Source organism: Felis catus, chromosome A1 (genome assembly GCF_018350175.1).
Source record: "Felis catus isolate Fca126 chromosome A1, F.catus_Fca126_mat1.0, whole genome shotgun sequence".
In the NCBI taxonomy this organism is placed as follows: Eukaryota; Metazoa; Chordata; class Mammalia; order Carnivora; family Felidae; genus Felis; species Felis catus.
In genome coordinates this window covers 180,482,330-180,494,634 of record NC_058368.1, presented here as the reverse complement: position 1 = coordinate 180,494,634, position 12,305 = coordinate 180,482,330, and the positions used below count along the sequence as shown (strand labels likewise).

The following is a 12,305-nucleotide window of genomic DNA, read 5'->3' as shown; positions in this document are numbered from 1 at the left end:
TTCGGACAGTCCCACGAGGGGGCGCGTCTCGGGGCCTAGGACCCGCCCTCACAGCGCTGGGCGCGGGGAGGAGACCCGGGAACCCAGGCGCCCAGCGCTCCGCCTCCCGTTTCCGGGGCAGCGCGGTTACCTGCACCGCCCGAGCCGCACCTGGCGGAGGCAGAAGTCGCAAAGCGAGCGAGCGCAGAACGGCTCAGTGGAGAGGGGCGACTGCGCCCGGCCTGGGGGAGGAAGAGGAGGAGGCGGCGGCGGCGTGGAGGGCGCAGCGCGCCGCGCGGTGGAGGAGAGCAGGCGGCAGCTGCGCTTGGCTCGCTCTGCCCCGCCGGCCGGGCGCGTACCCGGGCCCGCACCGCGCCGCTGCGGGCGCACATGGCAGCGTGAGAGGCCGGCGGCGGGAGCAGCGGGCGGCGCCGGGCGGGAGCCGCAGGGCCGCATGGACCGCGGCGCCACCCCGGCCAGCCCCCACTAGGGCCCCCAGTCCGCGGGCGCCACCTCCCCACCCCCCCATCATGGTGCCTCGGCGGCCGCCCGGGCCGGGTACGGCCGGCCGGAGCCGCTGAGCCGGGTGCCCCCGCGGCGGCCGGGAGCTGCATGGGGGAGCGCGGGCCGCGCTCGGGAAGATGCCCCGGCCGGAGCTGCCCCTGCCGGAGGGCTGGGAGGAGGCGCGCGACTTCGACGGCAAGGTCTACTACATAGACCACACGAGCCGCACCACCAGCTGGATCGACCCGCGAGACAGGTAGGACCCCGGGCAGCCCCACACCTCCCGGGCTGGCCTGGGGCTACCAGCCTGGACTGGGCAGGGGGAGCAAGGGAACTCTGCGAGCCTCTTGCGCTTTCTTCAGTTTGCCGCCCCCATCCCCACCCCCACCCCCCCCGCGGTCTGGAGCGCTGCTCCTGCCCGGGTGGGCTGCTGGGAGGAGGGGACGGCCAGTGGGCTGACCATAGCCCCCACCGACTCCCCGATGGAGGACTTAGGCCCCAGCCGGCACCTGCCCAGAGTTTTGACCTTAAGCTCTAGCCCCGCCCCCCGCCCCTTTTAGGAAGAGGTCGGGCGGGGGCTGGGGGGCGGGCAACTTTGCCTTGTGATTCTGGGGCTTCCCAAGGAGGCTTTCCCCAGCATGAGGGGGGTGATGGGGAAGCATCTAGTTTGGCGGGGGTGGTGGGGACCCAGGATTCAGTGGGAAACTGCTGGAGGAAGGACTGTACGCGGAGGGGAAGGCAGCCTAGAGTGTGGTTTTTGACAGGTGCCTGGGAGGCTCTTGAGAAGAGCATAGGAGCAGCCAGGGGTGCTGGAGGCCGGAGTGGGAAGGAAAGGAAGGAGCGGGGGAGGGCTGATCAGGGAGACTGGTTCTCCAGGAATCTCACAGCAACTTGGAAGCTGTTAGGATGTAGATGGAGGTGAGAGGCCTCCCGCAAAGCCCTGCCCATCGCCTCGTTCTCCCTTTCTTCCTCCGGGGTCCGGAGTTCCTCAGCTCTGCACCAGTGCGTCCTGACCTTGGTGGGCACTAAGGCGGCTGTAGCACAGGATATTTATTTATTTATTTATTTATTTATTTATTTATTTATTTGTTAATTAATTATTTTGCTGAGGCAGGTGGAGTCTGAGATGACTGGTATGGCATGGCTCTTAGCTTCCAGACTTTCACCCGGTTTTGATTGCTTGGCATTTCTTTCCACACACACATACACACACCCTCCGCATGTATGTCCTGAGAGGAGGCGAGAACCACCCTCTGAGATTGCTTTGTTGTCCTTCGCTGTCTTGGTCTGTGGTCTTAGTGTCTTAGGAATGTGGAATTTTCACCTGGTCAGTGTGACCTTTGGGTGTTAGGTGCCTGCAGAGCAATAGAGATGAATTTTTTGGACCCTTCGTCTTATGGGGTTGGGATGGAGGTCCCGGAAAGTCCAAGACGGGGTGTGTAGCAAGGGTTTTAAAAAAAGGAGCAGAAAGAACATTAGAGCAGAGATTCCCAGTAGTTTCTGTGAGCACTTTAAGTTAATTCATTTAACATTTACTGGGTGCTTACTCTCTTCTCAGTACCATGTGGGATGTCTCAATGTAATATGGAAGATAATTTTTTTTTTTTTAAGTAAGCCCTATGCCCAGTGTGAGGCTTGAACTCATGACCTCAAGATCAAGAGTCATATGCTTTACCTACTGGACCAGCCAGGTACCCTTGGAAAAGAAATTTTTTTAATTTTTTTAATGCTAGAGAAAACATCCCTTGGGCAAGCTGCTTTAACTCTAAGCCTCAGGTTCCCACTTTGTAAGATTAATGGTTTTCTTGGAAGGGAAGGAGTAATAGTCGAACTCTAAAAATTGAAAGGGGCATAGATGATCAGGGCCCAGCTCTTATTTTCAAAGGTAAGAGAAAAGTTGAGGCCCAGAGGTGTGATTTGCTTGAATATGTTGATCTTTCCACCACTTGCCATAATACACCATTTTCCTTACCAGCTCTGACGTTCTAACCTTGTCCGGACTCACTTTCCTTCCTCTTCATTCCCCCTCAGGGTCATCTGTCCCCAGGGACGCTGTTACAGTGTTGGTGCACTAGGCAGCCTCTTGTTCTCATCTAGAACATACACAGGTTCAGTCTTCTGTTTCCTCCCCAGTTTTGGTTCCTGAAGCTTACTGAGGCCAGTGTGCTGTCAGCAGTGGGATGTTGGAGGACTGAGACAGCCCTGCACCCAGCAGTGCTCCCTCACCCTAGTCGTGAATTTAGGGACTTCTCTGAGGCTCTGAGAGGATAATACAGCTAGAGAAAGCTTCTCAATTGTTTACCCTTGGAAGAGGGCAAGTGTAAAACTGACTTGGCTACAGCATTATTTTTCAAATTTTAGTATCATGTGAACCACCATAATGATTTTATACTATAGCGACCTGTACTGTTGCTTATTTAATATTTGACTTTAAATCAACTGAATTTGAAAATTTGAAAATTTTCAACTCTCACAAATGGGAAACCAGTAACATCTATTGTCATAAATAGAAGAGATCCTCAAAAATACAGTGGAGCAGAAAAAAAAAAAAACAATCCAGTGCCATTATATTGTAGCTCTCTACTGTAGCCTGCCCATACCCAAGCAACAGGTGTCCCCAGCCTTTGTTTTTAGGCAGATTGGCAAGCAGTGGAGAGGAATTAAAAACATACTGGCATTTAACTAAGCTGCTCACTTCACCTTGCAAGTCATTGGTTTTAATGCATCTTCCTACCTCCTGGTCATTCCACCCACACTGGGCTGGTGGGGGTGGGGGCTGAGTTTGGGGTGCTGAACTGTACCTAGTGTAACCCCAAGGTCACTGTTGTGGTGGGCCAACTGGAAATTTTGAGAAAGAGATGAGCAGAGGACATCCACTTGTGGCTCTCTGGAATTTCCCTCCTGTACACCCCATTAGGGAATTTTGTCTTGTAGTCGTGCCTGTGTGGCCTCAGGTAAAGCACTTGACCTCTTTGAGGTAAAGTGCTCCATTGGTGAGAGAAGACAGTTTATTAGATGGTCACAGTACCCTGCCAGGTCTCAAATGTGATTTCGGACTCCTTGGCCTCGTCTTACCCCTCTTGACTCCATGGCCGAATGGGGAGAGGGGACTATAACGAGGAAGAGGAAAAAAATTAAAGCATAAACGAGCCAGACTTCTTCTTTGGGGTGGTGGGATGGGGGAAATCAATTCTGCCAGGGTAGTTACATCTCTGCAACTGATTAATGCTGTGAAGCGGAAGATCACATAAAAAATTCTGCTCAAGTGTGTGTGTGTGTGTGTGTGTGTGTGTGTGTGTGTTTGCATTTGTCTTGGCTTTTTCCTTACCTGAATCAGGGAGATGCCTGCCCATTCCCCCGAATTTAAAAGAAGTAAGTCAAAGGGTTCTTCAGTCAGAAAAGTGATTTCTTAGCCACGAAGAACAAAATAGCGTCTCGGGTTACCAACCCTGAAGAATGTCTTGGCACATTCCTCCCTCTGGGGCTGAGCTGTTTCGTGTGCTGTCCGGCATGGAGGCTACTGGGGGTAGGGAATCCAGTTTTCAGCTTCCCCTTTCACCAGCGGGTCGGAAGAGCAGCCAGGCAGGCGGCCTTGCCAACTCTCTTCCCTTCTCACCCAGGGCAAGACTGGGAGGCCGAAATTCCTGAGGACGGTTCCCCCAACAACCGGAGAGGGTCCAGTGGGCAGCTTGGGCCCTGCCTACTGGGCCAAAGGCTCCAGCGGCACCACAGGCTGGCCTGGGAAGGTGCCGGGCCTGTGGGGAATCAGGTGCTGCAGCTCAGGTCTCCCCAGCCCTTTGGAGCACTGTTCCTTTAGCAGAATGGCTCTGGGTGCTTCTGGGAGCTCCCAGCAAAGGGCCAGCATTCCTTGTGTATTTAACTTAGTGGTATGCAAAAACAAATATGCTGATTGTTCTCCGAGGAAGAATGGGTTGTTTGAACTGGTCCTGCCAGAGAAGGTTCTTGAAGCCTAATTCCTGCTTAATCTGTGGTGTGTGTTCAGACCTTCTTCCAGGAACCACCTGGGAACTCTGTAGGCACAGTTTCTGGGGCTATGTGATAAGTACCGGAGGCCCACATGGCTAAGAGGCTATGTCAAGAGGACCCAGCAACTTCTCTCATGATAGGAGGAACTTTTGCTAGTAACCTTGTTATTTCAGAAATGATTTATATTGTAGGAAGTTGGTCTACAGTCTTAAGCTCTTAACCTCCTTCTGGCACAGACCCTTATGAGAATCTGACAAAGGTTAAAGATGCTTCCTGAACATTTAAGATACAAAACAGATGAACATAAGGGAAGGGAAGCAAAAATAATATAAAAACAGGGAGGCGGGGCAAAATATAAGAGACTCTTAAATACAGAAAACAAACTGAGGGCCCTGGAGGGGTTGTGGGTTGGGGTGATGGGCTAAATGGGCAAGGGGCATTAAGGAGGACACTTGTTGGGATGAGCACTGGGTGTTACTATGTAAGAGATGAAGCACAGTTCTCCTCCTGAAATCATTATTGCGCTATAGGCTAACTAACTTATATGCAAATAAAAAAAAAAAAAAAAAACATGCTTCCTGAAGGAAAGTGCAAGTGCATAATTTTGGCACATAATTTCAGGGGGCTCTTGGACCCCTGCCATACTCCTGCCATAGATTAATTTCAAAACTGCTCATCACTGCTTATATGCTTTTCTGTTTAGCTGGGTAGGAAACAACGACTGAACATTTATTATATTCAGGCAGTCTGCTGAGTACATGGGTGATTTCCTTTAATCCCTCTAATAACACTGCAAATAGGTACAATGGGGAAACTGAGGCTGGTGGGGTTGAGTTTGGTGAAAGCCACTCAACTTTCCTGAAGCTGTAATGCCAATGCTAGGTACACTGAAACCAGAAAACGCATTTCTAACCACTGCACTACTCAGCTGCCTACTGAATTAAGTTGCTGAAGCAAGGCCTGTGCTCCCTTGCCTAAGGAATTTGGCCTTGGGGAATGGAGCGAGGACAAGCATGATTTCACTTACCTGTACCATTCTGGTGTGACCAGGCCACAGTTAACCAGAGAGCAAGTATGGACAACGGAAAGAGTGTGAGCCTTTGAATCCTGGCATCTTGGGGTGCCTGGGTGGTCAGTTGGTTAAGCATCTGACTGTTGGTTTTTGGCTCGGCTCGTGCTCTCACAGTTCATGGGTTCAAGCTCTGGGTCAGGTTCTGGGCTGATAGCAGGGAGCCCACTTGGGATTCTCTCTCTCCCTCTCTCTCTCTGCCCCTCCACTGCTCACAGGTGCACTCTCACTCTCTCTCTCTCTCTCTCTCTCTCTCTCTCTCTCTCAAAAATAAGTAAACGTTAAAAAAAAATGAATCCCTGGCATTTTGGATCTGCTACTTGCTACCTGAGTGAGTGACCTTGGCAAGTCGCATATTCCCTCTGAGCCTTAGTTTTGTCTTTTCTGTGATAGAGACATACATATAGTTGTCCATAATGTTATGGACATTAAATAAGCTAAATCAGATAGGGCAGTTAGCACGGAGCCTGATACCCACGAGGTACGTGGGAACGCTAGTTCTTTTAGCTTTTATTAGAAAATGCCTGTGAAACACTTGAGTCAAATGGAGACTCTCTGCCCAGCTCTCTCCCCAGTTTTCAGCTGGGAAGGACCTTTCTGCTCTTGTAACCCAGCCCTCTCATTTCACTGATGAAACTAAGACTCAGAAACAAGTGACTTGCCCAAGGTCACACCTTGAATCTTTAGGAAAGATCTTTTTCCCTCTTTCTCTTATGTAAACTTTTCCCTAAAAATCAGATCCAGTTTCTCCTCACCCACATAATATTTTGGGAATATTTTATGCTTGTGGCTCAGTTATTTTCCATAATCCTTTCTGGTGGTGTAGACCAGCAGGTTTCTTTCATGCTGTCACGACTGTTGGTGAGTTGTGTCCTAGGATACTGAATTTATGCTACACACTGGGCTGAGCCTTTTCTATTATCACATGCCATCCTTTTGCCAACCTTGTGCGGTAAGTACTGTTATTATTTTCATTTTCAGATGAGGAAACTGAGACTTAGAAAGATTAACTTGGTCAAGGTCACCGGAAGGTGCTGCACCCCAGATTGGAAGCCAGGTAGTTGGACTCTTAAATCCACACTCATATTTGCTGTAGCTACTCCAGAGTCCCCTGTCAATAAGGTGGAAAACTTGCTAGGGTTCTCAGGGAGCTGTGTTGCAGAGGAGGCTTGATCAGAGAAGCCCATGAAATCCTCGGGGGATTAGGAGACTGTTGGGCACCCCCCCCCTGCCTTCTGGGAGCAGCCAGCTAACCAGAGCTCTGGGAAGGAGACAGCAGAGATGGAGGCAGAGAAACTCTAAAGGATACAGTGTGTGTTGAGAGCTCAAAGTCGTTTCCAAGTCGCTTGGGTAAATGTTCTCGATGGCCAGGGAATTAGTAGCCAAGGCAGCTACTCTCTGTCACCACCCCTCCGGCTTTTTGCCTAGCCGAACTGACCTGATTCTCCAATCCCCTGGGATCCCAGGTAGCTATGAAACACTGCTCTTTTGAAGAGAAGAGAATCAGGTTGCCTTAGTTACTGCAAGGGTAGGAATACCAAGCTCAGGTGCACATAAGGGGAGACAAGGCTCAAAGAAATGGGAGTTGGAAGGTGGCTGGCATGCTGCCACACAGCATCTTGGATAGAAGAAGTCTTGGTCAGGTTTTGGTGGCATTTTAGGGGTTGCCAATTCAGGTGCAGTTGGCAGTCCATGCTGACTGTCAGGAGCTCTCTCCGGCCATGCCTGCCTCCAGGCAGTGAGGATCTACAGCCCCCAGCTCAGCGAGGGGCCCTGGATAAGACCCCCACTTCCCTTGGAGAAATGGCTTGGGTGACATCTCCTAGTGCTTCCACTTGGACAAGGGCAGATGGCTGGATCTGGGCTGAGTGTGTGTGTGAAAAATTCACATGCCCTGCGTCTCCCAGTATGGAGAGGGCCAGCCGGCTACAAACCCTTAGGCAGAACAGCGAGAGTCCCTGCTTGCTGCTGACGGGCTTCTCGGCTGCCTTGAATCCCTGTTTCAGAGTGAGATAAAAGAAGAGAAAACTCAGAAACTGGATACAGTGGTGTTTTGTTATTTAACCTTCGCCAGCAGGCCATTAAGCCTCCAGCTCCTGAGCAGTAAACCTCTTGCCAAAATAATTGAGACGGGGACAGGCGTTTAGTGTTGCTGTGTTGGGAGAACATAGAACATTCTATAAAGATGCTGTACACAGTGGGGGATGGAGAAAAGAGAGTGAGAAGGAAGGGAAAAATGGACAAGTGCCGTGGGTCACATCCTCCCCTTCCCCCTACCGCCCCCACCCCACCTCCCCAGCCCCATTCGCCTCCTCAGTGCTTCTACCCATGACATCTCACCGGTAGAAAGAAATGGGATCTTTCAGTTTCAAATGTCTGCCAAAGAAAAAAGACCGTGGCTTAAGTTCTCACTCAATGGTCAGCCAGAAAAAAAGTGAAGCTGCATCAAGATTAGGGACACCTTTGTTGCCTTTTTTCTTCCCCTGCTCCATTCATCACACTCTGGCAGCCAGGACACCAGGCCAACGGCAGCTGCTGACTTTCCCCAGCCGGCTGCCTGCTGTTGCTGGGCCTGGTTCCGTAGCAGCCCAGCTGTCCCCACACTGTCTTCCTCCCTGCCCAGTGGTGGTTGCTTGTTTCATTGGTCACTGGGGCAGCCTTGGGATCCACTGACTGGTACCTGACTTGGAAGGATAAAATAGCAAGATGCAGGCATCAGGTGGCTGCTAGGATGAGGTGACCTTGGGATAGCCTTCTGATCGAACATCTGTGGTGGCTTTTCTTAGATAGGACTCTTAGCATTTCACTTTGTATTCCAGGAATTTCTTCCAAGTGCGTGGTTTGTCTTTGTATTACTAGCAACAAGAACAATAACTGGCATTAACATTGGTGGTAATGAGGATAATAATAGTTATATTTAATCATCGTTATCTAGTATCTGTCACGTGCTCATTGTATATTCCTGGCATTTTGCAAATGGGGAAACTGAGGCTAAGAATGGTCAAGTGTTAAATTTAAAGTCACACAGGTAGAATGAGGCAGAATTAGAATCTGAATCTAGGCCCATCTGATTTCAAAGCCTTACTCTTTGCACCACTGCACAATCAATAAATTTGGAGAGGGGGGGAAGCAGAGGGAAGAGGACCTTTCTAACTACAGAGAAACCAACAGAAACACACCTATCAGCGTCTTGTTCTCTGTGGAGGAAAATGTGTGCTTCCAGCCCAACATTGGTCTGACGTTCCACGCTATTCCCTGCAAGTAGATAAGGTCTTCATAAAGATCTTCACAGGGCACCAAATCAAGTTCTGGCCCCGTCACTACATGCAGTAAGTGGCCTTGAACAAGTTTCTTCTCAGAGTAGGACCTACCTACCCCCGGAGGATGAAATGACACCAGACATGTCAATTCTTAGCCCAGTGCTTGGTGCACATGAGGCTTTCTAATGGGAGCTGTTACTTGTCAGGCTCGTTTGCCCTCCTGTGCATTGGTAGAGGAACAGGAACCATTGTTCCTTCTTTACCAACTCAAGTGTCTTCCTGTAAGCCAGGGCTCATCTGAGCCAGATTGACATCAGAGCTTGCAAACCACCTTGGCAGCCCTCATTATATAAATAAGTCAATAAATTCTTTTACCCTAGTCTTATCGGAGACAAGCCCTTCTTTGGAATTTCTGGAGTGAAGTGACTCTTGCCAGTGAGCTGGCACCAGGGCTGTGTGTGAAGCAGGGGTAATGAATTGCAGTTGTCATGGCAGAACTAAAAAGGCTGATGCAAAAACTGGAGGTATCTGGAATTCATTTGTAACTGCTTGATACCATGTCTCTTCGCTCGAGAAGTGCCTCCCCCCTCCCCTTCACCCCCAGGACTGTTTGAGAGCTGTTTGAGAACCTGCTGATTTTAGCATGGTGGTGGTGCAGAAGGGCATTGGTATTTATCTCGTCCCACCCAGCCAGGGGTTGGCCATTCATTCAGCAGGTATTTATTGAGTGCCTACTGGGCTTCAGGCTCCGTTGCTAGTGCTGAGGATCAGAGCAAAGTCCCTGCTACAGCAGGGTGTACCCTTGGGCAAGGGAGAAGGGCAAATAGTTGAACAGATAAGTTGCATTATAACTGGGGGCTTGGTGTTCTCTAGAATTCTTTTCCCTATCTTAGGAAGATGGAGGGACAGACCTGTCCGCCGCACCTGTTGGCAGTTGTGCTGTGAATTTAGCTTTGGAACTGGAGACATTTGTGCCTTCAGTAGGGTGTTGCCAAGAGCCTGTTCCGATGAGCTGGGCACGCGTGCGCTAAGAGCTAGAAATGCGAGAGTGAGACACGACAGTCAGTGTCCAACTCGTAATATTTACTACAAATTAGTGAGAGAGTCATCAAGCTGGGCAAATATAGTTGGAAATGCCAGGCTCTCTGAACCTTGGTTTCCTTCCTCCCCTGTTTCATCTGGATTCCTTTAATCAGAAATATTTATTGAGTGCCTGTAAAAGGATAGGGTGCCTGTAATTTATAAGGCATTGTCCCGGCACTGGAGATTCAGCAGTGATTGGACCAACAGAAATCCTGTCCTCATGGAACTTAGACTTTAGAGCAGAGGTTGTCAACGTGGGGAAGCCTCAGAACCCCCTGGAGGCCTTGTTAAACCCCACTCCCCAAGTCCCACCTCCTCCCCCACCCCCCAACTCTACTCAGTAGGGCTGCTGTGGGGCCTGGAAATTTGCATTTCCATCAGGTCCCCAGGTGATTCTGAGGGTCTTTGCTCTATACTTTGCAGAGCCACTGGCATTTGGTTCATTGACTCTTCACATTAACCTGGGAGAGAGTACCATATTATTCCTGTTTTATAGATAGGGGAACTGAAGACAGCTGGTGAGGTAACCCGGCCCTCCTTCTTATGCTAAAGGAAGTGGTTTCATAAGCAAGCACTGTTTACCTGCATAGCTCTGATTGCTCGGAGCACACCAGTTGTTCTAGGTCTTTGGCTAACCTGAAGCCCAGTGGTGGCAAAATGTGGAATGGTTTTCTCCTCCATTGTGAAATAAAGCACAGGGAAGCAGGAAGTCTAAGGGGATTCCAGAAGCCAGAAGGACTTCTCTTCACATTAGAATGTATAGCATTTATGTATCCATACTCTGGAGAGAATCAGAGGACATCAGTGCTGAGCTGCTCTGCGGAGAAAGAGTGGAGAAAGGGTCACTGGGCTCCTTCACCCCTGGGAACTTATGCCATCCGCCCAGTCCTACTTCAACCCTAAGGAGTGTAGCAGAGGTGTGTGGAAGAGGTAAGTCCCTCTTCTCACTGAATCCTCACAAACCCTCTAGGGAGGCCTTGTTTGTGCTGGTCCCCTTGACCACAATTTGGATTTTACATCCCATCCTTGTCACCTTGTCACAAGTTCCGTGACCTTGGTTAAGTTATGTAAACCCTCCTGAGCCTCAATTTCTTCACTGGCAAAATGAGAATAAGTTAGAACATACTTCATAGGGTTGACCAATACCAAATTAGAGGTGTCTCATTATATTCAAGTTCCACTCTCTGGATAGTTCTAAATGCAGCAATTAAGGCCTCCTCAGTATATTTTATAGCTTTATCGATCATTATATAGTCACTGCTCAATTCATATATTTAGAGTACCAGGTCTTTTGGACATAAAACACTTTCTTTTTGTTTCTCTGAAAAATCTGATCTTATTTAAGAGATAAACATCTTCCCAGTAAACAATGACTTTTGCTAGATAGGACTATTAAAAGATATCTTAACAGCTCAGGGAGTTTCAAAACCAGCCTGAGCGCTTTAGTTCCATTGCTGACATAAAACAAACATTTGCCAGCTGCCAGTGGAGACCCTGGGTATTTCATCAGCCTCCTCACTGGTCACCCAGACCAACTTGTCAAAATGTGGTCCCAGACTAGCAAGCATATCAGCTCCTCCTAGGAACTTGTTAGAAACACAGATTCTCATGTCCACCTTTGCCCTACTGAATCAAAAATTCTGGGAGTGGAGCCCTGTGATCTTTTAAGGGCCCTCCAGGTGACTCTGCTGCCCCTTCAAATCTGGGAACCACTGGCCAAATGTTTGCAGGCAGAATGACCTAAGATATTTTGTTAGTGGTCACAGGCAAGAATTTGACCAGATTTGAAGAACCTTCTGAGCCCAGGTAGGTGCAACCAACTGAAATGGTCTTCATTACCTTACGAACATTTTAGTATCATCCCCAATCTTATTTTGTCCAAGCTGGACCTTCAGCAGGCCCCACCATTGCTCAGCATCTTTGCTTCAAGCTTCAGTTCACAAATGAAGTTTAGAAAGGCCTTCCCCATGTACCTTCCGTAGTAGAACAGCTTGACTACCTGGGTGTTCTCCATCCGTGGTTATTAGGTAGCCCAGGGGCTGGCATGCTATAGGAGTGCACTGAGCCAGGAGATGAATGCTTCTCAGTTCAGAGCAACAAGTCACTTGCCTTCCCTGAGCCCTAGTCTCCACTGCTCTACCACAGGGAATAATAACCCTTGATCTCCTTTCCACAACAGCGATAGGAGCTGGGGGACAATAGGATCAGTCAGTGATTCTCCAGTTTGATTGCATGTTGGACTCACAAGAGGGGAATGCTAAAAAATACCCATGTCTGAGATGCCTGGGGGGCTTAGTCAGGTAAGCATCCAACTTTTGGTTTTTGTTCAGGTCATGATCTCACAGGTTCATGAGTTTGAGCCCTGTGTCAGGCTCTGTGCTGACAGTGCAGAGCCTGGTTGGGATTCTCTCTCTGCCCCTCCC

General features: G+C 49.6%; 1 protein-coding gene across 1 annotated transcript in view; it reads left to right on the top strand.

Moving 5' to 3' along the window:
* Positions 1 to 610: 610 nt before the first annotated feature.
* Positions 611 to 12,305, top strand: part of WWC1 (WW and C2 domain containing 1) — a 152,941-nt gene continuing 141,246 nt past the window's right edge. Inside the window, exon 1 of the mRNA XM_023259830.2 lies at positions 611 to 739. Coding sequence (XP_023115598.2) covers positions 621 to 739 — 119 coding nt within the window. The 5' untranslated portion in view covers positions 611 to 620. The remainder of the gene's footprint in view (positions 740 to 12,305) is intronic.